Source organism: Microcaecilia unicolor, chromosome 5, assembly GCF_901765095.1.
Source record: "Microcaecilia unicolor chromosome 5, aMicUni1.1, whole genome shotgun sequence".
Classification (NCBI taxonomy): Eukaryota; Metazoa; Chordata; class Amphibia; order Gymnophiona; family Siphonopidae; genus Microcaecilia; species Microcaecilia unicolor.
This window is the reverse complement of record NC_044035.1, coordinates 355,046,056-355,073,360: the sequence shown is the minus strand read 5'-3', so window position 1 is coordinate 355,073,360 and position 27,305 is coordinate 355,046,056. Positions and strand designations below refer to the sequence as shown.

Below are 27,305 nucleotides of genomic sequence, written 5' to 3'. Positions count from 1 at the left end.
ATCAGAATTGCACACAGTATTCGAGGTGTGGTCACGCCATGGAGCGATAGAAAGGCATTATAATGTCCTCACTTCTGTTTTCCATTCCTTTCTTAATAAAACCTAACATTCTATTTGCTTTCTTAGCCGCCACCACACACTGAGCAGAGGGTTTCAACATATCATCAGCAATGACACCTAGATCCCTTTCCTCCTCAGTGACTCCTGATGTGGAACCTATCTGTAGCTCAGGCTCTTCTTTCCCACATGCATCACTTTGCACTTGCTCACATTAAACGTCATCTGTCATTCCCAGTCTCCCAGTCTCATAAGGTTCTCTTGTAGTCTTTCACAATCCTCTTGTGGTTTAACAACTTTGAATAACTGTGTCATCAGCAAATTTTAATTACTTCACTAGTTACTCCCATCTCTAGGTCATTTATAAATATGTTAAAAAGCAGCGGTCCCAGCACAGAGCCCTGGGGAACCCCACTAACTACCCTTTTCCATTGAGAATACTGACCATTTAATCCTACTCTCTGTTTTTTTTATCTTTTAACCAGTTTTTAATCCACAATAGAACACTACCTCCTATCCCATGACTCTCCAATTTTCTCTGGAGTCTTTCATGAGGTACTTTGTCAAACGCCTTCTGAAAATCCAGATACACAATATCAACCGGCTCACCTTTATCCACATGTTTGTTCTTCCCTTCAAAAAAATTATAATAGATTGGTGAGGCAAGATTTCCCTTCACTAAATCCATGTTCTCTTTGTCTCATTAATCCATGCTTTTGAATTTTCTCTGTAATTTTGTTTTTATATTAGTCTCAACCATTTTGCATGGCACTGACATCAGACTCACTGGTCAATAATTTCCCAGATTAGCTCTGGAGCCTTTTTTAAAAATCAGTGTTACATTGGCCAATTGCGGTAATCTACTACAAGCGCGTAGTCCATCGAGACCACCAAGAACACTTACCTCCACAACGGTCTTTTTAAAGACCCTCTTTGTCTTGAGGATTGTCTTCATCAATAGCTCCCAAGGTATTTGATAACAAGACTCCTGATGCAGTCTTTATACCTTAATAAAAGTCTTTCATTATTATACATCTTCTCAGCCTTTGGAATCCTTGGTCGTCCTCCCACTTTTATCTCATTGTGTTGTTGTCCGTGGGATGTTTTGAGTTCTCCATCTTTTGACAGATTTCTTTCCTATTGAAACTTTTTGAAATAAACATCAACAAGGCATTTTATACAGCTATTAATATAACATCATAACCCTCAACCCTCCCTCCCCCCTTCTAATCCTCCCCCCCCCTTAATATGAGAGATAATATGCATTTGGCCACTGATATTGGTACCATTCTTCATTTTAAAGATAAATTACATGTTACCAACAATAGTTCTGCAAGTTAATTTTTCAATTCTATCATAAGTAGAGGAGTGTGGTAGCCGTGTTAGTCCACTCTTAAGGTTATCAATAGAAATCAAACAAAATAAAACATGGAAAAGAAAATAAGATGATACCTTTTTTATTGGACATAATGTATTAAGTTATATCCAATAAAAAAGGTATCATCTTATTTTCAATTCTATCAGAATACTGAGATGAATACCATCCAGTCCAGGTGATTTGCTACTCTTCAGTTTGTCAGATTGCCCATTACATCTTCCAGGTTTGATAGAGATTTCATTCAGTTTCTCTGACTCATCAGCTTTGCCACATCGAGTCTTTCCCACATCTTCTTCGGTGAAGACCAAAGCAAAGAATTCATTTAATCTCTCTGCTATGGCTTTGTCTTCCCTGAGTGCCTCTTTTACCCTTCAGTCATCCAGAGGTCCAACTGATTCTTTTGCTGGCTTCTTGCTTTTAATATACCTACAAAAGTTTTTACTATGTGTTTTTGCCTCCAATGCAATATTTTTTTCAAAGTCACTCTTTTCCTTCCTTATCAGAGCTTTGCATTTGACTTGCCATTCCTAATGCTGTTTCTTATTATTTTGTCGTATTCTTCTTCCATTTTCTACATCTGTCAGTTCATCCTGGCCAGGTGGACAGTAATACATTCCTATCACTATCCTTTTTCCCTTTACACATGGAATTTCAATCTGTAGGGATTCCAAGATGTGTTTTGTGTCCTTCAGAATTTTTAATCTATTTGATTCAAGGCCCTCCTTAACATACAATGCAACCCCTCCACCAATTTGATCCACCCTATCACTATGATATAATTTGTACCCTGGTATGACAGTGTCCCACTGGTTATCCTCCTTCCACTAGGTCTCAGAGATGCCTATTATATTTAATTTTTCATTTAGTGCAATATATTCCAACTCTCCCATCTTATTTCTTAGGCTTCTGGCATTCGCATATAGACATTTCAAACTATGTTTGTTGTTCCTATTTACATCTTGCTCAGCAGTCGACAGTGTTAATTTGCAGTCTTTTGTCTGGTTTTTATTTAAGGACACCTAATCTACTATGGTCTCTTTTGCAACCTCGCTATCGGGATACCCTATCTTCCCGGTTTTGGTGATATCTTTGGAAGATACCTTATCCCGAACCATGCGCTTTTGAGCGACTGTAGGCCTTCCCCCCCTGTTTCTAGTTTAAAAGCTGCTCTATCTCCTTTTTAAATGCCGATGCCAGCTGCCTGGTCCCACCCTGGTTAAGGTGGAGCTCATCCTTTCGGAATAGGCTCCCCCTTCCCCAGAATGTTGCCCAGTTCCTTACAAATCTAAAACCCTCCTCCCTGCATCATCGCCTCATCCATGCATTGAGACTCCAGAGCTCTGCCTTTCTCTTGAGCTCTGCGTGTGGAAGGGGAAGCACTTTGGAAAATGCTACCCTCGAGGTTCTGAATTTGAACTTTCTACCTAAGAGCCTAAATTTGGCTTCCAGAACCTCCCTCCCACATTTTCCTATGTCATTGGTACCCACATGTACCAAGACAGCCGGCTCCTCCCCAGCACTATCTAAAATCCTATCTAGGTGACGCGTGAGGTCCGCCACCTTCGCACCAGTCAGGCAAGTGACCAGGGCGATCCTCACGCCCACCAGCCATCCTAACCATTCCCTCTTGGGCAAAAGCTCTGTACGACAGGACTGAGTCTGTGCTTTAGTATCAGTCTCTGATAATGTACCCCTGAACTTTTCTAATCCCAAACAACCAAACACAAATCAGTTCTTCATAAAGGCTGCTTTTAGACCTTTTAGATGTTAAACTCTTCTGGATGTTAGAAGAGTACAAGGAGATTGTACACAAAACCATTCACGCAAACGTCCCAGTCTACATGCTAAACCTTGTGGACCTGCCTCCCAGAAACGCCATAAGATCATCCCGCAAATGGCTCAATCTGCACTTCCCCAGCTGTAAAGGACTAAAATACAAACTGACACACGCCACCACCTTCTCTTACATGAGCACGCAGTTGTGGGATGCAGTGCCTACAGCCTTGAAAACTATTGACGAAATAACCAACTTCCGCAAATCTTTGAAGACAAGGCCTACAAAGAGAACCCATAGCCACAAGGCCTACAAAGAGAACCCATAGCCTTACAAACTACCTCACTAACCACCCAGCTATGAAAGTCCACCTTCTATACTATCCTGCCTAACACCTTCCTTCTCTCTTCCTTTACTTATTTTTGTACACTACCAATTGTATCTGATATCCTGGAATGACTACGTCATAACAAATCTCTGTAAGCCACATTGAGCCTGCAAATAGGTGGGAAATGTGGGATACAAATGCAATAAATAATCTCTACCCATTGTAACATTCAACACAGCTGTTGCAAAGCCTTCCGTACAGGCCTCAGTGGAAAAAACCCTCTCAAAGTAAAATGGGATCCCTCTCAGTAGCTGCTTCCAGGAATTCCATTTCGGCTTCCTCCGAGCGGTTCTCCCGCAGGTTCTGTTTTTCAGCATTTTTCAGGCTTCTCTGGAGCATATAAGTTTGAGAGAGAAGGTTCTCTGTTTCTTTGTCCTCTTCTCTTCTTGGCCTTAACTCCTAATGACTGTGCTACTAAGGAATCTGTCCAGCAACACCCTCTGCCCTCTCTCCCTTTCAGATTGGGCCACGGCCTCCCTGAACCTTAGGGACTGTTATTTGTTCCTTACCCTGGTAGTGGAGAAATGCTTTCCTCTACAACTCATTTATAAATTATCTCACCCCTGACCAAAAGGTAGTGCTTGCAGTCTGAAGGTAGCTTTTCTCTGCGTTCCCTCTCTTCCTTGCTATCTTTGCCACACTGTACGTTGTGGGGTTTAATGTTTTAAAACTCCTCAGGACATCAAGGCAGTTTACATCTCAAAAAAACAGGGTGTGTGGGTGGGTGGGTAGGTGGGGGGGGGGTGGAATCAGTTGAGGAGATAAAAAGAAACAAAATTAACACAACACAGTATACTACAAATGTTGGGAAAAAAACCAAACGGGTTCAGAGAGGACCCCGGCCTTCTGTAGGGTGACAGTAATGCTTAACACTTCTGCTCTGTGCCACCAGGTCTGGAGCATCACCTACCACAGCTGGCTGACGTTTGTTCTCCTGCTCTGGGCCTGCCTGATTTGGATTGTTCGGAACCGGCGTCAGTTCGCTATGTTGTGTTCTCCCTTCATCCTGCTGTACGGACTCTCTCTCTGCAGTCTGCAGTACATCTGGGGAATGGACCTAGAACCAGAGCTGCCCACGAAGATTGGCTACATGAGCCTGGCCCAGCTGGGGCTGATGCGAGCCCAATACCCGTGCTTGAACTTGGGAGCATTGGTAAGGTGTTCTCAGGTCCGTTAATAGCTGGGTACAGACTGGCATATGAAAGGTGCTTCCAGATCATGCAATTATAGGACTAGGCAAAGGGCCAACTTTCTCATCTGATACGTTCCTCAAAGCAGCCTCACAATAACCCATAAACCAGTTTTAGTGGTGGTCTTGGAGGTACTTCAGGCATCAGCAGTAGAGAAACAAAAGAAGAACCTCTCGCAAATCATGTCCAGGAAAAGTCTTTATTACAGCAGTCGTCACGAACGTGTGGTGTGCTATGGGAGAGAGGCAGCCCCCTTCTGTCCGCGCTCCGGTCCTGAGACGTGCGGCTCTCGGCCGGCTATCCCTGGCCAACTGAGGCTCCTCGGCGCTGCAGTACTGTTTCTCTGCTGTTGATGCCTGGCGTTTCCTTCAGTGAAGTTTTTTTCTTCTGTGTGTTTGACTGGAGGTACTTCAGCCATTTCTTCCATGGGGCACAGACCTCCCTTACTAACCCTAGGGAATAGAGAGATTATAGTAGTTTCTGGAGCATCGCATGGCAATTGGATCTCACCAATTTTAATTCCCCCCCCACCGATGCTTCATTAATGTGGCTGTAGGTACCAGCTGTGAAGAAGTGTGGTGGTCCAGGATGCTGGCATGCCGAGTATGGTGGAATATTGAAGGGTTGCTTGCTTGAAGTTGTTCTGTTGGGTTTTTGAGTTAGTTGAGGAGGAAAAGTGGGCCCTGGTGTCCGCAGAGCCTTCTGCTGGTGGTTAGAGTATCGGAGTGGTGCAGAGGAACATCTAAAGGGTGGGCGGTCCCATTCTGATAAACCGGAAAAGTGTCCTGTGGTGTAGAGAGTGTGACAGAGTGTGGGAACAACTACACAGCATTAGATGCATCCTATGTGTGTCTAGCCTGCACTGCTCTTCCTCTGAGAGGATCATCTGGTCTGTCTGTCTGTTTGTCTTTCAGCTCCTGTATACACTGACCTTCTGGCTCCTATTGCGTCAGTTTGTGCAAGAGAAGCTGCTGAAAAAGAGAGAATCGGCTGCAGGACTAGTAGAAGTGAGAGTGCCAGAGACAGGTGAGAGCGCTGGGCAGGGAAGATGCAAGTGAGAGGGCTGGAGATAGGTGAGGTTTGCAGAGACCGTGATGCCAGTGAATGTGGTAGAAGGAGAAGCAGAGGCATTCCTAGGGGGGGGGGGGGCGGTGGGTGCCGGTCCGCCCCGGGTGCAAGCCGCTGGGGGGGTGGGGTGCCGCACGCCTGTCCGCTATGTTCGTTCTGTGCTCTCTCTGCCCCGGAACTGGTTACTTCCTGTTCCGGGGCAGAGGGAGCATGGAAACAAACGAAGCGGACAGGCGTGCGGCAACCCCCCCCCCCCCCCCCCAGCGGCGTGCACCCGGGGGGGGGGGTTCCTTCGCTGGGGGGGGGCCGGGGCGCATCAGTGATCCGCCCCGGGTGTCAGCCCCCCTAGCAACGCCACTGAGGAGAAGTAAGGAATGGAAACGGATGAGAGTGACAGACGGGAGAGAAGTGAGTGGAGATGGATACCAAGGAGTGAAGAAGCCAGTGTGACAGAGGCAGATGAGCGAGATGGACACGGAGGAGAGAGGTGACAGCGATGGATAATTATGAATAGATGGGAGGGATGAGAAGAGAAGGAATGTGGAAGATAAGGATGGAAGGAAAATAAAGTAGGAATCAGGGAGGGGAACTGGGAGAAGGATAGGGCTGAGTGAAGAGGGAGGGTGAGAAGAAGAGGGTGATGAGAGGGAGGAGGGAGTATCCTGGGTGACCGAGAGCCTGACCTGGAATGTTGGGGGAGGGGAAAGTAGAAAGTTCTGATCAGTTGGAGAAAGTCAGTTAGAGAGCCAGAGAGACTGCAAGGGAGGAGAGAGACTGTATAACATGCAATAGACAGGATCAGCATGTGGGTAAGAGGAATTAATTTGGCATAATTGGAAACGTGTTCACAATGGTTCAGTATTCACAGGATTTAGGCTCCTAAATTGGTCTCTCTGAAAATTTAAACTCCTCAATTTGGGAGCATAAGAAGTGGGTGGCAAGAGGAGCGGATTTAGAGTGTGGAAAAAGGTTAGGAGCTTAGCACCGATTTTCAGCACTAGGGCTCATAAATTAGGGAAATGAATAGCAGATTTGAATTTATGAGCATAACTTTTAAAACTGGAAAGTTATGCTCTTAATTTTGGCAGGAAATAGGGCAGAGATTTAGGGAATCTGCTTTTTTTTTTTAATGTTGGGCCCAGGGCAAATTTTCAGTAATGCATTTCACTACACATTATAGGTAAATATCTTTATTAATTTCAAGAGATAGAAGAGAAACATGAAAAGAAAGAAAAAATAACAGTATATATATATATCAAACATCAATATATGTATTCAACCCCCCCTCCCTCAACCTATACCCCAACCCACCCCTAAATTCTTCCCTCCAAGTCCCCCCCCCCCCACACACACATACACACATCCAATAGAAACAGGACCAAGCTCCATCATATGCAAAAATAGTGGGCACTCATTGCAAAATTAAGAAACACAATTAACCCTCTAATGTAGTAAGGTAGCTAAATATGCTGACCAGGTGTGCAGGAACTTCCTACGTACTCTAGGGTCCTCACTGCACATTATAGCTTAGATTCAATAAATGGTGCTCAAAATTCAGCCCCACCCCCCCAAAACAAAATCTGTGTTCAATGCTATTCCATGTCGGGGGCACTCAGAGATGAGTGTTCATTATGGAATTAGCATTGAGCACCGATTTCAGTGCCAGGGCTTGTGCCTTCTGAAACCAGGTGTAGTTCCCAGCACCCAATTTCAGTGCACATCCCCGGTATTTTGTAATTTTGTGTGCAAATTTTAAGAATGCCCCTGACCCGCCTTAACCTCCCATAGCCACGCTCCCTTTGGGGATGATGGCTATAGGATTTAGGCACGCATTGCTATAGTATAGCACGTTGCGAGATCTCCACCAAACTCTAAATTGGTGGCCATTACCAGCCAATTATTGCCACTAATTGGCTTTTTAGGCAATTTATTTCTTTATTATTACATTTGTACCCCACGCTTTCCCACTCAAAGCAGGTTCAATGCAGCTTACATAATAATGATTACAAAGTATTGATAGAGAAAATATTACTTAATTATAACAGAGTAATAGAAGAGATAGGTAGGTAGAGATGGGGAAGGATGAAGGGAGTGTAAGAGGTATGAGCAAGGGGTAGGTGAGCATTGGAGGAGAGATGGGGGAGGGGGATGGGACACGGGAAGAGCATAGGAAAAATTTGGTGGGAGATGTAGTCTGAGTCATTGTCATTGTCTTCTGGATATATGTTGGGTAGATGAGTTCATAGGATTAGATTGGGTCATTTGGGTAGGCTTGCTTGAACAGATGGGTTTTTAGTGATTAGAGTGGTGGACTTTGGTCCTGGGGAACTGGGTTTGATTCCCACTGCAGGCACAGGCAGCTCCTTGTGACTCTGGGCAAGTCACTTAACCCTCCAGTGCCCCATGTAAGCCGCATTGAGCCTGCCATGAGTGGGAAAGCGCGGGGTACAAAAAAAAAAAAGGGTAGATAGTCGGTGATTGATCGGATGGGTCTGGGGAAAGCATTTAGTTGGGTGCACACCTTAGATGGGAGCCATATACAGAATCTGGGGGTATGTTCAAACTCCTCTTATTGACCTATAAGTGCATTCACTCTGCAGCTCCTCAGTACCTCTCCACTCTCATCTCGCCCTGCATTCCTCCCCGGGAACTCCGTTCACTGGGTAAATCTCTCTTATCTACACCCTTCTCTTCCACCGCTAACTCTAGACTCCGTTCCTTTTATCTTGCTGCACCATATGCCTGGAATAGACTTCCTGAGCCGGTACGTCAAGCTCCATCTCTGGCCGTCTTCAAATCTAAGCTAAAAGCCCACCTTTTTGATGCTGCTTTTAACTCCTAACCCTTATTCACTTGTTCAGAACCCTTATTTTATCATCCTCACCTTAATATTCCCTTATCTCTTGTTTGTCCTGTTTGTTCTGATTAGATTGTAAGCTCTGTCGAGCAGGGACTGTCTCTTCTTGTTCAAGTGTACAGCGCTGCGTACGTCTAGTAGCGCTTTAGAAATGATAACTAGTAATACTAGTATGTGCATATGTGAAAGCCCATAAAGAACCAGGTGATCCTGAAATCCAAATTACATGAATACAGAGTCTGAAAATCTGGTGATGGTGTGGGTAAAAGTCCATTTGTATGTTTAGGGGACGGTTAAGTGTGCTACTGGTATGGTGGTCCATTTCAAACTGTATGACGTGTGCACATCTAACAGATGACTGCAGAATTCTCCCCCCTCCCCCAATGAGTGCTTTTTTTTATAGAGAGAGAAGTTTTGCGTGTTATGGAACTGTTTGCACAATCGCTGCACTATTTAGTTTCATTATTATTTTGCTCTCTGATGGACATTAGAAGAACCCCAGACAAAGAGAGGGAGAGACAGGAGGGAGGGAGACAAATGAGATGGTAGAGAGCTGGGAGTGAGAAATGGAAGGCTGGAGAGGAAGAGACGGGGCACAGAGAAAATTGAAAAGAAGAGAGGAGACCAGACAAATGATATTACGAGAAAAGAACCACATTATTCAAAACAACCAAATGTATTCTTCTCTATTAACGCACCCCTCAGTCCTGGCCTGACTCTCTCTGGCATGTCTCTCTTTTATGCACACCTCTGCCTTAACCTCGCACTCTGGCCTCTCTCTCTTACACATCTCTCAGCCCCAGCCTCACTCTCTTTAGGGTGTCTCTTATGCACCCCTCAGTCCCAGCCTGACTGTCTATCCTCTTGCAGATCAGAACAGGCATCAGAGCTTGTTAAAAGTGTTGGGAGAGCTGGTGATGGGATTCTATGCCAAGTACTGGATCTACGTATGTGCCGGGATGTTCGTCGTGGTCAGCTTTGCAGGAAGGCTGGTGGTCTACAAAATCGTCTACATGCTGCTCTTCCTTCTCTGCCTCAGTCTCTTCCAGGTAAGAGGAAATGTTGGTTTCTTCACAGCTGAGTCCCAGCACTTTCAGTGCACCAAAGCCTCCATGTAGCTGAGCCCTAGTATTACCATTACAGTGGCAGTTTGATGTGTTCACTTGCTGATGTGCTCAGTTAGATAATGTTGTATAGTATTAGATGGAAACATGTTAGTTGAAAGAGGAATTCTAATTTCTGTACAAAGATAAAGTGTGGATATTGTTATGTTTCTAATGGAAAATAATAAAACAAATTTGGGAAAGATAATGTTGTATAGCAGGGATTGCTGGGATGTGGTTGAATTGAGTTCTGAATGTCTGTAACCAGGAACCTTGACTATGATCATGTTGGCTCATGCATGTGTTGGGTAGCAGGGACCTTGGGCCGTGGTTGTCTTTGAGTGGCAGGGACCTTGGGCCGTGGTTGTCTTTGGGTAGCAGGGACCTTGGGCCGTGGTTGTCTTTGGGTGGCAGGGACCTCGAGCCATGGACGTCTTTGAGTGGCAGGGACCTTGGGCCGTGGTTGTCTTTGGGTGGCAGGGACCTTGGGCCATGGTCATCTTTGGGTGGCAGGGAGCTTGGGCCGTGGTCGTCTTTGGGTGGCAGGGACCTTGTGCCGTGGTTGTCTGGGTGGCAGGGACCATGGACCGTGGTCGTCTTTCGGTCTTGCATCTATTGAGTAGCAGGGGCTTTGTTATGACTAATATCTTTTTGCTCAGGTCTATTACACTCTATGGCGGAAGCTGCTAAAGGTCTTCTGGTGGCTGGTGGTTGCATACACTATGCTGGTTCTTATAGCTGTCTACACCTTCCAGTTTGAAGACTTTCCCATGTACTGGAGGAACTTTACACAATTCACCGATGCTCAGTAAGTGATGTTCTACTCATCAGAGTGGAGCATGAAAAGGGAACTCAGCCAGGCTGATCCTGGATCCAGGCTGCTTCCACACTGATCCTGGGCCTCTCCTGACTCTGTAGTAATAATTTGGAGAAAATTAGGAGGTTCCCAAGCTTTGAAAATAACTAAGCAGTTGGGGTGGTATAGTGAGGGGAATCGGGTAACGTGGTGGGGTGGTTTAATGAGGGAGTTGTGTGGAAACGTTTGGGGTGGTATAGTAAGGGAATCGGGTAACGTGGTGGGGTGGTTTAATGAGGGAGTTGTGTGGAAACGTTTGGGGTGGTATAGTGAGGGGAATCAGATAACGTGGTGGGGTGGTATAATGAGGGAATTGTGTGGTATAGTGAGGGATTCTCCGAGGACAAGCAGGCTGCTTGTTCTCACTGATGGGTGATGTCCTCGGCAGCCCCTCCAATCGTAATCTTCCTAGCAAAGACCTTTGCTAGCTCTCGCGCGCCCGCGCGCACCGCGCATGCGCGGCCGTCTTCCCGCCCGAAACCGGCTCGAGCCGGCCAGTCTTCTTTCGTCCGCACTCGGTACGGCTGTGTTTTTTGCCGTGGTGAGCCCCGGAGAGTCGACCTCGCGCGTCCGTTCTTTAATCGACGTGTTTTTTCTTCGGAAAAGTTCTTTTCGTTCGGAAGGTGCTCCGGAAACCCTCCTGGGTTTCGTTTGCCTCTTCCCGTATTTCCAGTTTTTGCCCCGGTAAGTTTTCTTTCGTTGTCGGGGTAGGCCTCTTTTCGGCCTCGGTCGAGATTTTTCTCCTTAAAGTTTTGGTGCTCCAAATTCGTCATTTCGGATTTTGACTTCGCCGGCGTGATTTTTCCGCCCATGACATCGAAGCCTTCCAGCGGCTTCAAGAAGTGCACCCAGTGCGCCCGGGTAATCTCGCTCACTGATAGGCACTCTTCGTGTCTTCAGTGTCTGGGGGCCGAGCACCGTCCCCAGAACTGTAGTCTGTGTTCCCTCTTACAAAGGCGGACTCAAGTAGCGAGATTGGCCCAGTGGAACGTTTTGTTCTCGGGCTCTTCGTCGGCATCGGCACCGGGGTCATCGTGTGCATCGACGTCATCAGCGTCCAGACCTTCTTCCTTGGCTGCCAGTGCATCGAGTGCATCGAGGCATCGGCCCTCTGCATCGGCGCCGAGACATCGGATAGCTGCATCGACGTCGGTGGTACCGGGACCTCGTCTCCTGATGTCGTCGGACGGCGGTGCATCGTGTGGAGTGCAGGTGAGGGCTGTCCATTCCCCTGCTGGTGGCGGTGAGCCCTCGGGTGGGTCTCCTCCTACCCTGAGGGCTCCTGCGGTACAGCCCCCCGAGACCGACCTCCTTCGGCCTCGGCCCCGAGGAAGCGACGGCTGGATTCTACGTCCTCCTCGTCGGTGCCGGGGAGCTCCGGTGACATGCTTCGGAAGAAGTCGAAGAAGCATCGACACCGGTCCCCTCCCCGCGTCGGCACCGAGAGCTCTGGGTCGCCGAGGGAGTCGGCACCCAGCAGGCATCGGCACCGAGAGGACCGCTCACCCTCTGTTCAGGAGGTGTCGATGCGCTCCACTCTGGACAGCCCGGAACAGCCTCCACGCCCGGAACAGGTTCTGACGTCGACGCCTGCATCGACCTCCATGCCTTTCTCTGCAGCCGCTCTGAACGAGAGCCTCCGGGCCGTTCTCCCAGAGATTCTGGGAGAGCTGTTGCGCCCTACCCCTCCGGTACCGGCGGTGCTTGCGCCTCCGGTACCGTCGAGCGTGGCGCCGGCTGGCCCATCGCCCGGGGTGAGGTCCCCGACGTCGGTACCGCGTGCGGTGCCGACTGCGGCCACCTCCCAGGAGGGCTCCCCGACTACGTCGGCGGAGGGAGCTTCGCCGATGCGGGCGAGGGAGTCTACCTCTCGATGCCCCCATCGTGGACGTGGCTCCACGGAGTCGAGCCGGGCACGGTTGCAGACGCAGGTCCGTGAACTTGTGTCTGACACCGAGGGTGAGGCCTCGTGGGAGGAAGAAGAAGACCCCAGATATTTCTCTGACGAGGAGTCTGAGGGTCTACCTTCTGATCCCTCTCCCTCTCCTGAAAGACAGCTTTCTCCTCCCGAGAGTCTGTCTTTTGCTTCCTTTGTCCGGGAGATGTCTACGGCCATCCCCTTCCCGGTGGTTGTGGAGGACGAGCCCAGGGCTGAAATGTTTGAGCTCCTGGACTATCCTTCTCCACCTAAGGAAGCGTCCACTGTTCCCCTGCACCATGTCCTCAAAAAGACATTGCTGGCGAACTGGACCAAGCCTTTAACTAATCCCCACATCCCCAAGAAGATCGAGTCCCAGTACCGGATCCATGGGGACCCAGAGCTGATGCGCACTCAGTTGCCTCACGACTCTGGAGTTGTGGATCTGGCCCTAAAGAAGGCTAAGAGTTCTAGGGAGCATGCTTCGGCGCCCCCGGGCAAAGACTCTAGAACCTTAGACTCCTTTGGGAGGAAGGCCTACCATTCCTCTATGCTCGTGGCCAAAATTCAGTCTTACCAGCTCTACACGAGCATACACATGCGGAATAATGTGCGACAGTTGGCGGGCTTGGTTGATGCTCTTCCCCCTGAGCAAGCCAAGCCTTTTCAGGAGGTGGTCAGGCAGCTGAAGGCGTGCAGAAAATTCCTGGCCAGAGGAGTTTATGACACTTTTGATGTTGCGTCCAGGGCCGCTGCTCAAGGTGTGGTGATGCGCAGGCTCTCATGGCTGCGTGCCGCCGACCTGGAGAATAGAATCCAGCAGCGGATTGCGGACTCGCCTTGCCGTGCGGACAACATTTTTGGAGAAAAAGTCGAGCAGGTGGTAGAGTCTCTCCACCAGCGGGACACCGCATTCGACAAGTTCTCCCGCCGGCAGCCTTCAGCTTCTACCTCTACAGGTAGACGTTTTTCGGGGGAAGGAAGACTGTTCCCTATACTTCTGGTAAGCGTAGGTACAATCCTCCTTCCCGACAGCCTGCGGCCCAGGCTAAGCCCCAGCGCGCTCGCTCTCGTCAGCAGCGTGCGCCTCAGCAAGGCCCCGCGGCTCCCCAGCAAAAGCAAGGGGCGAGCTTTTGACTGGCTCCAGCAGAGCATAGCCGACATCCAAGTGTCAGTGTCGGGCGACCTGCCAGTCGGAGGGAGGTTGAAAGCTTTTCACCAAAGGTGGCCTCTCATAACCTCCGATCAGTGGGTTCTGCAAATAGTCCGGCAAGGATACACCCTCAATTTGGCCTCCAAACCTCCAAATTGTCCACCGGGAGCTCAGTCTTACAGCTTCCAGCACAAGCAGGTACTTGCAGAGGAACTCTCCGCCCTTCTCAGCGCCAATGCGGTCGAGCCCGTGCCATCCGGGCAAGAAGGGCTGGGATTCTATTCCAGGTACTTCCTTGTGGAAAAGAAAACAGGGGGGATGCGTCCCATCCTAGACCTAAGGGCCCTGAACAAATATCTCGTAAAAGAAAAGTTCAGGATGCTTTCCCTGGGCACCCTTCTCCCCATGATTCAGCAAAACGATTGGCTATGCTCTCTGGACTTGAAGGATGCCTACACACACATCCCGATACTGCCAGCTCACAGACAGTATCTGCGATTTCAGTTGGGCACACGCCACTTCCAGTACTGTGTGCTACCCTTTGGGCTCGCCTCTGCGCCCAGGGTGTTCACAAAGTGCCTAGCTGTGGTAGCAGCGGCGCTTCGCAGGCTGGGGGTGCACGTGTTCCCATATCTCGACGATTGGCTGGTGAAGAACACATCCGAGGCAGGAGCCCTGCAGTCCATGCAGATGACTATTCGCCTCCTGGAGCTACTGGGGTTTGTGATAAATTACCCAAAGTCCCATCTTCTCCCAGTGCAGAAACTCGAATTCATAGGAGCTCTGCTGGATTCTCGGACGGCTCGCGCCTATCTCCCAGAGGCGAGAGCCAACAACTTGTTGTCCCTCGTCTCGCGGGTGCGAGCGTCCCAGCAGATCACAGCTCGGCAGATGTTGAGATTGCTGGGCCACATGGCCTCCACAGTTCATGTGACTCCCATGGCCCGTCTTCACATGAGATCTGCTCAATGGACCCTAGCCTCCCAGTGGTATCAGGCTGCTGGGGGTCTAGAAGACGTGATTCACCTGTCCATGAGTTTTCTCGAATCCCTGTATTGGTGGACAATCTGGTCCAATTTGACTCTGGGACGTCCTTTCCAAATTCCTCAGCCACAAAAGTGCTGACAACGGATGTGTCTCTCCTGGGATGGGGAGCTCATGTCGATGGGCTTCACACCCAAGGAAGCTGGTCCCTCCAGGAACGCGGTCTACAGATCAATCTCCTGGAGTTGCGAGCGATCTGGAACGCTCTGAAGGCTTTCAGAGATCGGCTGTCCCATCAAATTATCCAAATTTAGACAGACAACCAGGTTGCCATGTACTATGTCAACAAGCAGGGGGGCACCGGATCTCGCCCCCTGTGTCAGGAAGCCGTCAGCATGTGGCTTTGGGCTCGCCGTCTCGGCATGGTACTCCAAGCCACATATCTGGCAGGCGTAAACAACAGTCTGGCCGACAGACTGAGCCGGATTATGCAACCGCACGAGTGGTCGCTCAACTCCAGAGTGGTGCGCCAGATCTTCCAAGCGTGGGGCACCCCCTTGGTGGATCTCTTCGCATCTCGAGTGAACCACAAAGTCCCTCAGTTCTGTTCCAGGCTTCAGGCCCCCGGCAGACTAGCATCGGATGCCTTCCTCCTGGATTGGGGGGAGGGCCTGCTGTATGCTTATCCTCCCATTCCTCTGGTGGGGAAGACTTTGTTGAAACTCAAGCAAGACCGAGGCACCATGATTCTGATTGCTCCTTTTTGGCCGCGTCAGATCTGGTTCCCTCTTCTTCTGGAGTTATCCTCCGAAGAACCGTGGAGATTGGAGTGTTTTCCGACCCTCATCACGCAGGACGAAGGGGCTCTTCTGCATCCCAGCCTCCGGTCCCTGGCTCTCACGGCCTGGATGTTGAGAGCGTAGACTTTGCCTCTTTGGGTCTGTCAGAGGGTGTCTCCCGCGTCTTGCTTGCTTCCAGGAAAGATTCCACTAAGAGGAGTTACTTCTTTCTGTGGAGGAGGTTTGTCGTCTGGTGTGACAGCAAGGCCCTAGCTCCTCGCTCTTGTCCTACACAGACCCTGCTTGAATACCTTCTGCACTTGTCTGAGTCTGGTCTCAAGACCAACTCTGTAAGAGTTCACCTTAGCGCAATCAGTGCATACCATTACCATGTGGAAGGTAAGCCGATCTCAGGACAGCCTTTAGTTGTTCGCTTCATGAGAGGTTTGCTTTTGTCAAAGCCCCCTGTCAAGCCTCCTACAGTGTCGTGGGATCTCAATGTCGTTCTCACCCAGCTGATGAAACCTCCTTTTGAGCCACTGAATTCCTGCCATCTGAAGTACTTGACCTGGAAGGTCATTTTCTTGGTGGCAGTTACTTCAGCTCGTAGAGTCAGTGAGCTTCAGGCCCTGGTAGCCCAGGCCCCTTACACCAAATTTCATCATAACAGAGTAGTCCTCCGCACTCACCCTAAATTCTTGCCAAAGGTCGTGTCGGAGTTCCATCTGAACCAGTCAATTGTCTTGCCAACATTCTTTCCCCGTCCTCATTCCTGCCCTGCTGAACGTCAGCTGCACACATTGGACTGCAAGAGAGCATTGGCCTTCTATCTGGAGCGGACACAGCCCCACAGACAGTCCGCCCAATTGTTTGTTTCTTTTGACCCCAATAGGAGGGGAGTGGCTGTAGGGAAACGCACCATATCCAATTGGCTAGCAGATTGCATTTCCTTCACTTACGCCCAGGCGGGGCTGGCTCTTGAGGGTCATGTCACGGCTCATAATGTCAGAGCCATGGCTGCGTCGGTAGCCCACTTGAAGTCAGCCTCCATTGAAGAAATTTGCAAAGCTGCGACGTGGTCATCTGTCCACACATTCACATCTCATTACTGCCTGCAGCAGGATACCCGACGCGACAGTCGGTTCGGGCAGTCAGTTCTTCAGAACCTGTTTGGGCTTTAGGATCCAACTCCACCCCCCGAGGGCCCTGTTTGTTCTGTTCCAGGCTGCACTCTCAGTTAGTTGGTAAATTTTTTAGGTCAATCTCAGTTATGTCCTCGCCGTTGCGAGGCCCAATTGACCTTGGTTGTTGTTTTGAGTGAGCCTGGGGGCTAGGGATACCCCATCAGTGAGAACAAGCAGCCTGCTTGTCCTCGGAGAAAGCGAATGCTACATACCTGTAGAAGGTATTCTCCGAGGACAGCAGGCTGATTGTTCTCACAAACCCGCCCGCCTCCCCTTTGGAGTTGTGTCTTCCCTTGAAATGTATTGTCTTGCTACATACTGGACTGGCCGGCTTGAGCCGGTTTCGGGCGGGAAGACGGCCACGCATGCGCGGTGCGCGCGGGCGCGCGAGAGCTAGCAAAGGTCTTTGCTAGGAAGATTCCGATTGGAGGGGCTGCCGAGGACGTCACCCATCAGTGAGAACAATCAGCCTGCTGTCCTCGGAGAATACCTTCTACAGGTATGTAGCATTCGCTATCGGGTAACGTGGTGGGGTGGTATAATGAGGGAATTGTGTGGTATAGTGAGGGTATCGGGTACGAGTGCTGCTCCCCTACACCCCTTTCAGGCTGCTGTCCTTATCCTTGTTGCAGGTTGGGGGATCTGGGGCTGGAGCAGTTCAGTGTGTCTGAGCTCTTCTCTAGTATTCTGATCCCTGGCTTCTTCCTGCTTGCCTGCATCTTGCAGCTGCATTACTGCCACCGGCCCTTCATGCACCTGACAGACCTGGCTCACATCCCTACAGCAGAGGATAAATATCTGCACAGGTACGTTCTCCTGGGACAGCTATGTGCGTGTGTTGGGTGGTGGAGGGATATATGAGAACCTAGAAACTGCTATGACACAGTCCGTCAGGGCAAGAAACGTTACTGAGCTCTCGGGTTTGAACAGACTTCATGTTGTCTGGTCTGGTCTGATAAGAGTGCGATGCATCAGTTTCCTGCACAGCCTGCAGCCAACAGAAACAGCTGCAAGGGCCACCATAGGATATCTGTATGTGATGAGCCCCCTCTAGTGGACAGAGCTGTGCCATGCACTGCATTACAGAACCTTTCTTCTAGCAACAGATAGAAATAAAGCAAAACAAAAGGGAAATAGGGCATTACTTTTTTTTATTGGACTAACAATAACATTTTTGACAAGCTTTTGAAGGCAGGACTTCATGTCAGGTATGAGGAAAAGATGACAATATCACAGACCTGCCGAGTCTCCCGCTTTCAGCAGGTCAGCTCCCGCCGAGAAGCCGGGATCTCCTGCTAAGTGGCCTTCCCATCCAGCGGCAGTAGGAAACACCTCTATAAAGCACCATCTCCTGCTGCCGCTGGACAAGGAGACCACTCCTTTTACAGCTGGCTGCAAATCAGCTGTGCTGGGGTGGAGCAATGGGTTGGGATGTGTGGAGCAATAGGCGGAGTTGTGGGTGGAGCTGGGCAGAGCAATGGATGCGGCAGAGCTAGAATGGAGTGGGGGTGGGCTTGGGACAGGCCCAAGATCTCCTGCTGAGTATCATTTGAGTGGCTCTGGCATGGATTCATGAGTGCAGGTCTCTTTGGTGGGGGGAAGGGATTGGACTCAAGGATTGGTCTGGGGAGGTGCTGCTTTGCAGGGGGTATGGTAGGTGTATGGGGTGGCTTCCCAGTAGGGGTAATAAACATGAAAACTGCCTAGGTTAGAGAAGCATGGGCACATGGGATCTCTGGTGGAGAGGAGGGGGATAGTGTGGATGGGCAGACTGGATAGGCCATATTGTCTTTTCTATGGGACAGGGGTGATTGTATCTGATGATCTTAAAGGGGTCAAACTGACAGAAAAGGAGACAGTGAAAGCTAGAAGGATGCTTGGGTGTATAGGGAAAGGAATGGCCAGTAGGTAAAAGGAGGTGATGATGCCCCTGTATAAGGCTCTGGTGAGACCTCATTCAGAATATTGTGTACAATTCTGGAGACCTTAAAAAAGATATGAACAGGATGGAGTTGGTCCAGAGGGCGGCTCCTAAAATGGTCAGTGTTCTTCGTCATAAAGCGTATGGGGACAGACTTAAAGATCTCAATATGTTTTCTTTGAAAGAAAGGCAGGAGAGGGGAGATATGATAGAGACATTTAATTACCTACGCGGTATAAATGCACAGGAAGTGAGTCTCTTTCAACTAAAAGGAAACTCTGAAAATGAGAGGGCATAGAGTGAAGGTGAAAACAGAAGTGCCTGAGGAAATACTTCTTCACAGAAAAGGGAGGCGAATTCGTGAAGCGGCCTCACAATGGAAGCAGAGGAGAGGAAAACAGTATCTGAATTCAAGAAAGCTTGAGACAACCACTGAGGATTTTAAGGGAGGAGAAGGGAATGGGAAGGAGAAGGGGATCTCTGGTGGAGAGAGGGGAATAGTGTGAATGGGCAGAGTGGAATGGAATGGGTGGACGTGAATCGCTTATTAACTCTTTCCAAAAATACTAGGACTATGGGGCAGGCAATGAAGCTATTAAGTAGTATATTAAAAACAAATCAGAGTTTGATTCCCACTGCAGCTTCTTGCGATGAAGCCCATAATCAATAAAATAAAGTAAAAATATATATATATATTCACCAGAGATTGAAAAAGAAATATATATATATAATATGCAGTGTTTTTGCTTCTGAAATGGCCATTATAGGAATGTCCAGTATAATAATGGCTAAGGGCACCTCACTCCGACCTACCCTCCATGTTCCCCAGAGTTCAAAGAGAAGCCCCTTAAGCTCTTGTGTTCACGTGTTGTTTTTTCACTTTCCACCAGAAGCCAAGTATTGGGAGAGGTGAAGGCTGCATCCTCTCCTGAGGAGGAGGAGGAGGAGTATGGCAATGCTTCCTCTGGACATAAAGGTAAACCCCTTCCATCGTAGTCTTGTCAAAGCCACTTGGTGGGCAGGGGGGGTGCCATAGGGATTCTAGCCCAGGGAAAGGGTAATCTCCACTATGCCAGTGAGTGGATCTGACCTGCTGGTTGAGGGGCAAGTGCTGGGCAGACTTCTACGGTCTGTGCCCTGAAAATGGCAGATACAAATCAAGGTCAGGTTTACACATAAAGAAGCACATATGAGTTTATCTTGTTGGGCAGACTGGATGGACCATACAGGTCTTTCTCTGCCATTATCTACTATGTTACTATGAGAGAGGGATCCTGCTGGATGGGGAAGGGGGGTGGTCTGGCAACTGATTCCTGTTCTTTCCCAATGCTCTCTGATTGCCAGAGAAGTGGAGCTCTTCAGTACATGTCATGGAGCTTTTGGAACACACATTATAGAATGAAGCCAGCAATGTCCTGGGGCAGAGCTAGAGGTCTGGATTTGGTGTGATAGCATCTCCAGAGCACTGAAACATGGGTGTAGGCTGAAAGGGGAGTGGACATTGGACAGTGTCTTCCTGTACTGGAAGCCTGAGAAACCTGAATTAAGCAATAAGGGAGGACAATGTCTCTTGCACTGCAGAACCTGCAGGAATCCACATTAGATACTGATGGGGTGGGGAGGGGTGTTCGTTAACCTGCACAGAGCAGCAGTTACAATACAACACTAACCACCTCACTGGCAGGGCAGGATTAATGCATAGGCATACTAGGCATGTGCTTAGGCTCCAAATGTTTAGAAGGGGCTGTTTCAGATCTGCCGGGGGAGGGGGACAGAGCCACCGTTGTCTTTTGCCTCCACTGCCCGTGTACTTTCCTCTGTCTACCAGGAGTTGTCAGTGAGCAGCATCGCTTACCTGCTGCTCCCTCCTTTTCCTCTGTAACTGGACCTTTGTGGGGGACCATGTGTGGTAGTTTTAAAATGTATTTATATTATGATCGGGGACCCAGCAGATGGTTAATTGTGCCCCGCTCACTGGACAGACCAGATGGGTCACTTTGGTCTTCATTTACTATCGTTTACTTTGTGACTGTACGTTACTAACTGGAGCGACCATGAAGGAGTTGCAGATCTTAACAGAACACTGCCGTGTATTGGAACGAGCAAAGCGATTGGACTGTGTTACCCTGCTTTACTTGCACTGTCATTGGTCTCATGTAAGCTTTTGGTTTTAACCTATAAGGCATATTTTACCAAGACCCCTTCTTCCCTGGCTGGGCTAGTTATGCCTTATGGGCCTAGCAGGGATCTGGAATCTGCAGCTGAATTTGAGCCAGTAGTCCTGGTTCTGTCTAGGCATTGGGTTTCCACGAGAGAGGGAGCATCTTTTAAAATCTGGTCCTTACCTTTTGGAACAGGCTGAAGGATCTTTGAAACATTTCAGGCGTTTATTAAATGCTTATTTTTAACTGTTTCATTTATTGCTATCTCCCCTTTCTCCCATGTACCTAATACTGGGTTTGTTTGATGTTTGTTGTTTCTGGTCTGGTTTTCTTTTGGATGTGTGGTCTTGAGAGGATTCGCTTTCCTTTTAAACGCTGGAGTTCTTTTCCTTTTCCATTAAATTTTGTTATTGTCACCGCTGTGTTCTTGCACAGAGGCAAACGATACAGCAAGTTAATAAACTGTAAACTGTTGTACAACTGGGAGATGTGCAGGAGCCCCCGTTACAAACAGTTCTGCTCTTTCATATCTGTGTTGTCAGGTGGGGCACTGGCTATGGATATACATCTAGCGATAAGAAATCCAAACACGGGCCAATTTCCAAAAGCAGGAGGGATTCCTTTGAATTCCTCCTTTCTCAGGAACATGAGGGGGTAATAATTTTAGAGCTTTTTTTCCTTGCTGTCTTTCCAGACCAGTCCAGATGTGTGAGTATACCTTCTACCAGCAGATGGAGACTGAGAGCCTTAAATACATTTGTGGTGTTTAAGAATTGACAGTATAGAAAAAGGCAGAAAAACTGAGTGGAGGATACAAAACAGGACAAGGGAGGCGTGAGAGTGTACTAGGAGAACGGGGGGGGGGGGGGGGGGGGGTTCTGAATTTTATTCAGTAAACACCTATTTTATTGTACCCTGCTTTTGCTTTAAACTTTAAGATGCTGTAAGCTGCTCCCCCTAGATCAGTTCCTTTGAGTTTAGACAGCTGAATTTTTGGAGAGGGTGGAATGGGCAGAAGTGTCTTTTTTTTTCTTGTTATTTTTGGTTTGTTGTGGCTCTTTTTGTCCTGAGTAAGCGTCCTTCCATTTTGAACCCCTCCCTTGCACTGAATGAATTTCTTGCTATCATCTCTCCTGTCTTGCAGCTCCCCCCCAGTAAGTGGGGCCTTGTGGCGGAGCGCTTGATGGTTCTGTTCTGGAAGTTCTCAGACACCCTGCACCGGCTCCAGGCTTTCCTCTGGAGATTACTGGAACTGCACATCATGAAGCTGGTAGCTCTCTACACCGTCTGGGTGGCACTGCAGGAGGTAAGGTGGAATGAACGTCTCTCGTCATGAGAACAAGTTCATTACAGAGGGTCATGTCGAGGACAATGCATAAGCATATGGAAATTCTCCAAGGATATAAGGTCGATATTTAAAGTGATTTAACCAGCCAGAACTGGAGGGTAACCACTAATTTTCAGCATATTGGTTAGTACTGTTTTGGTGGCGTTCCAGGGGGGATTCGGCACTTGGCCAGTTAAATGCCGATATTCAGCACCTAACTAGTCAGGTTAACCTCATAAAAGTCAGTCCTATCTTTATTTGATATCCCATAGACAGTTAAGTGCTGAACATCATACTCAGGCCTGGCATTGAATTTGTGAGTTTAACGCTGGCGACAGTCAGCAAAGTGCCGACTGCTGCCGGCTGAATATCAAGCCCTTGGGATATATTAATGGAAAATGATTACTGGACAGTCGTCTCTGTTATCTGTTACATTGGTAGCGATTGCCTTGATAAACAGGAATTAAGCACGGGGTAGAGAAGGGAAGTGATGCAGCTCCTTTGTCATCCTTCAGGTGACTGTCATGAACTTCCTACTTGTGGTGTTCTGGGCTTTGGCAACGCCCTTCTTTCGTTTCCGACACATGGCCTCCTGCCTCTCCACTATCTGGGTCTCTATCATCATTGTCTGCAAGATGCTGTATCAGCTGAACATCGTCAGCCCTGAGGAGTACTCCACCAACTGTACCCAGGTGAGGGACGGAGGGCGGAGCCATACTGGGTCATTAGGGGGCTGTGCCCCCTGTTTCCTTTATTAATAGACCCTAAAACTTCTCACGCGTCCTGTGAGGATAAATTCAGTAGAGATGGGGGGGTCCTTGGGAAATAGGGGATGTCACTTAAAAGGCAGCCTCAAAATCCTTTACAAGCTGCTCCGTGAATGTAATATGCAGCATCGAGGTACATTATGGTCTCAACGTTCTTATGACTTATGCACTTTACTCCATCTTCTGAGGTTTATGTTTCAACATTTGTATTGATGACATAACAAAATACACCACACCTTCATACATGAATATGAACAAGTTCAAGCTTTACAAATCGTGATCAAGTTTCCAATAGATTAACTCCCCCCCCTCCCAAAACACCTGACAGTAGTCCCACCCACCCTCTCCCCCTACCCTCCTTCTTCCCCCTCCTTCCCCCTTCCCGTCCACCTGGCCTTGTTCTCTGATAGCCCAGGTGAGTTCCCCCCTCTCTCCCCTTTTCCTTCCTCCCCCCCTTCCCTTGGATTCTTCCGAGGTTTATAAGCGAAAAACAAAAGAGCTGCGTAATCACAACACTGGCTGAAAATGCCAAGATGGGTCTTGGTTTTGGTACTTTTCCTACACTGGTGGTCAGGAGTTAGATTGGGAGTATTTGGATTAGTTTTTGCTTCATGTCCTGTGCTGGTGGCTGGTCCCATCGTGCTGCTGTTATGATCCGACTGGTCTTTGCATGTTCACGTATTCCGCAGCCTAAAACATGACCAGTTCCTCACTTCTTTCCTGTCTCGTTTCAGCCCTATCCAAACAGCACCAACATGGAAGATGAGGAAATCCTGAACTCCACCCTCTACCGGGGCCCCATAGACCCAGCCAATTGGTTTGGGATCCGGAAGGGTTTTCCCAATTTGGCCTACATCCAGGTAAGGAGATTGTAGGAGGGAGCTGATGCCAGGCTCTCCCTTACTGGTTCAAAGGTAGATTATCTGCCCATTCTGCAAGCCCTGCTGTCATAAGTATTGCCATACTGGGACAGAACAAAGGTTCATCAAGCCCAGCATCCTGCTTCCAACAGTGGCCAATCCAGGTCACAAGTACCTGGCAAGATCCCAAAAAAGTACAAAACATTTTATGTCATGTCTGTGGCTCACAACTCTGAGTATTTTGTCTTTGATCCGAGGTAGGCAACTGACAAAAAATATCATTTTGTGCCAGAAATATGGACTCTGAAAATTCATACACTGAGTGTATCAAACAGATGCATCTCGACCCCTATTGTAGAGCTTGTCACTGTGTTATTAAGGTGTAATTCATGGTTCATAGAACCATCAGAAAGTGAAACTGTGTCTGAATTGGAAATCAGGGGAATAACCATACAGTGGAGGACAGAGAAGAAGCCAGATGACTTAAGAACATAAGATTAGCCATACTGGCTCAGACCAGTGGTCCAACTAGCCCAGTATCCTGCTTCCAACAGTGGCCATCCAGGTCACAAGTACCTGGCAGAAACCCAAAGAGTAACAAGTTTCCATGTGGAATATCAATTAGTAGCAACATTCCATGTGGAACCCCAAAGAATAGCCAGATTCTGGAATCCTAAAGAGTAACAAGATTCCATGTGGAATCTCAAAGAGTAGCAACATTCCATGTAGAACCTGAAAGAATAGCCCAGATTCTGGAATCTCAAAGAGTAACAAGATTCCATGTGGAATCTGAAGAGTTGCAACATTCCATGTAGAACCTGAAAGAATAGCCAGATTCTGGAATCCTAAGAGTAACAAGATTCCATGTGGAATCTCAAAGAGTTGCAACATTCCATGCTACAAATCTAGCCCAGTAACCTGCTTCCAACAGTGGCCAATCAGGTCACAGGTACCTGGCAGAAACCCCAAATAGTAGTAGCAAATTCCATGCTACCAATCCCAGGGCAAGCAGTAGCTTCCCCATGTCTGTCTCAATAGCAGACTATTGACTTTTCCTCCAGGAACTTGTCCAAACCATTGTTAAACCAAGATATGCAACCACTGTTACCACATCCTCTGGCAACGAGTTCCAGAGCTTAACTATTGCTGAGTGAAAAAAATATTTTCTCTTATTTGTTTTAAAACAAAAGACAAAGCCTCTAGTGAATCTGCATCTATTGGATCATCAAACAACACCAGGATTCGGGAACTGCATAATGATGAAACCATAACTGCAATTCCATGAGTTGAAGTTTACATCTTTAACCTATATTATCTCTAAATTTCTGATATCTTCTGAAGCTGCCCCTCAATTAAACTACCAATAATCTCACAGATGTGAAATAAAGTCTTTAGATCAATGTCTTTAGTAAACAGAAGTGCCTACTAGATATCAGATAATGGACTAAAACTATTTTACCTTTTTTTCAAGTTGTCCCATTCTCGTTATCATTTTCGTTGCCCTTCTCTGTATCTTTTCTAATTCTGCTGTATCTTTTTTGAGATGCTGTGACCAGAATTGCTCACAGTATTTGAGGTGCGGTTGCGCCATGGAATGATACAAAATTATTATAACATTCTCATTTTTGTTTTCCACTCCTTTCCTAATATTTCCTAACATTCTATTGGCTTTCGTAGCCGCCGCTGCACACCATCAATGTCAATGTTATGCTTATTAATCGCTATATCCCCTAATTAAGGGTTCATTGCAATTTACAAATAAAATGTATCAATAAACAAAATATGGATAAAATTTCATTAAAACTAATAACACTTACTATAAAGATAAGTTTTCAGTTTTTTTCCAAAGCAGTCATTTATTACATCTAGGAATTTTACCTCCTTAGTGGTCCCTGATGTACCATTTATCCAGTCAATATTGGGGTAATTGAAATCACATATAATAACAATATAATTCTACAGAATTATATTGTTATTATATGTGATTCAATTCTACAGATTCCTTATATTAAAGATAATTTATTTTTTTTTATATATATTTTTTTGTTACATTTGTATCCCGTGCTTTCCCACTCATGGCAGGCTCAATGCGGCTTACATGAGGCAATGGAGGGATAAGTGACTTGCCCAGAGTCACAAGGAGCTGCCTGTGCCTGAAGTGGGAATCAAGCTCAGTTCCTCAGTTCCCCAGGACCAAAATCCACCCACCCTAACCACTAGGCCACTCCTCCACTGTTGCTACTATTTGAGATTCTACATGGAATGTTGCTATTCCACTAGCAACATTCCATGTAGAAGTCGGCCCTTGCAGATCACCAATGTGGCCGCGCAGGCTTCTGCTTCTCAGACTCACAGAAACAGAAGCCTGCGCAGCCTTCTACATGGAATGTTGCTAGTGGAATAGCAACATTCCATGTAGAATGTCCAATAGTAGCAACATTCCATGTAGAATCTCCAATAGTATCTATTTTATTTTTGTTACATTTGTACCCTGCGCTTTCCCACTCATGGCAGGCTCAATGCGGCTTACATGAGGCAATGGAGGGATAAGTGACTTGCCCAGAGTCACAAGGAGCTGCCTGTGCCTGAAGTGGGAATCCAACTCAGTTCCTCAGGACCAAAGTCCGCCACCCTAACCACTAGGCCACTCCTCCACTGTTGCTACTATTTGAGATTCTACATGGAATGTTGCTATTCCACTAGCAACATTCCATGTAGAAGTCGGCCCTTGCAGATCACCAGTGTGGCCGCGCAGGCTTCTGCTTCTGTGAGTCTGACGTCCTGCACGTACGTGATGAGATGGCTGAAGGGAGATATAACAGAGATTTATAAAATCCTTAATGGAATGGAAAGGGTAAACGCAAATTGACTGCTTACTCTTTCGAAAAGTACACAGACTAGGGGACACACATGAATTAGTAAGTAATACTTTTAAAACATATAGGAAAAAATATTTTTTTGCTTGGTGAATAATTCATGAATAACCTCTGGAATTTATTGCTGGAGGATATGGTAAAAACTGTCCTGGACACTGATCCACAGTCTATGGCTTGTAGCACTTCACACCCCTACTTCTACATAATCTCTTCCACTGGACAGTGTTTTCTTCTGCCCCGCTATTAATGCACCGTCTTACCTGAAGTAATGGATTTGAAATTGCTCTCTGGATTACATCAACCCCCTAATTCTATAAGAGTTGACAAAAACTGGGCACACAGATTTGGGCACAAGCCCAGTTTACAAGTGCAATTTAACTGAATAATTTTATTTTATTTATTGCATTTGTATCCCACATTTTCCCACCTCTTTGCAGGCTCAGTGTGGCTTACAATACATCATGGATATTGGAAATAATGAGCCAATTAGTGCCAATACATGGCTTTTTAACAAGCAATTATTGGCACCTAAATTTTACATGCGTCCCGAAAAAAAAGGGCGCGGAAATGGAAGGATCATAGATGATTTGGGGTAGATGGTGGAAATGCTTTTTGGTTACACATATAATTATATAATTAGGGGGAATCCGTGCATAAAATTGTAGGTGGGGGCATCTGCACCACATTTTCGTTGGTACAAATG

At 47.6% G+C, this 27,305-nt stretch overlaps 1 protein-coding gene across 1 annotated transcript in view; it reads left to right on the top strand.

Moving 5' to 3' along the window:
* PIEZO1 (piezo type mechanosensitive ion channel component 1) overlaps positions 1-27,305 on the top strand; it is a gene marked incomplete in the record, with an annotated part of 321,245 nt that overhangs the window by 177,121 nt on the left and 116,819 nt on the right. The window contains 6 exon segments of the mRNA XM_030204591.1: positions 4,490-4,750; positions 5,702-5,813; positions 9,583-9,761; positions 10,475-10,623; positions 17,322-17,495; positions 19,501-19,585. Coding sequence (XP_030060451.1) covers positions 4,490-4,750; positions 5,702-5,813; positions 9,583-9,761; positions 10,475-10,623; positions 17,322-17,495; positions 19,501-19,585 — 960 coding nt within the window.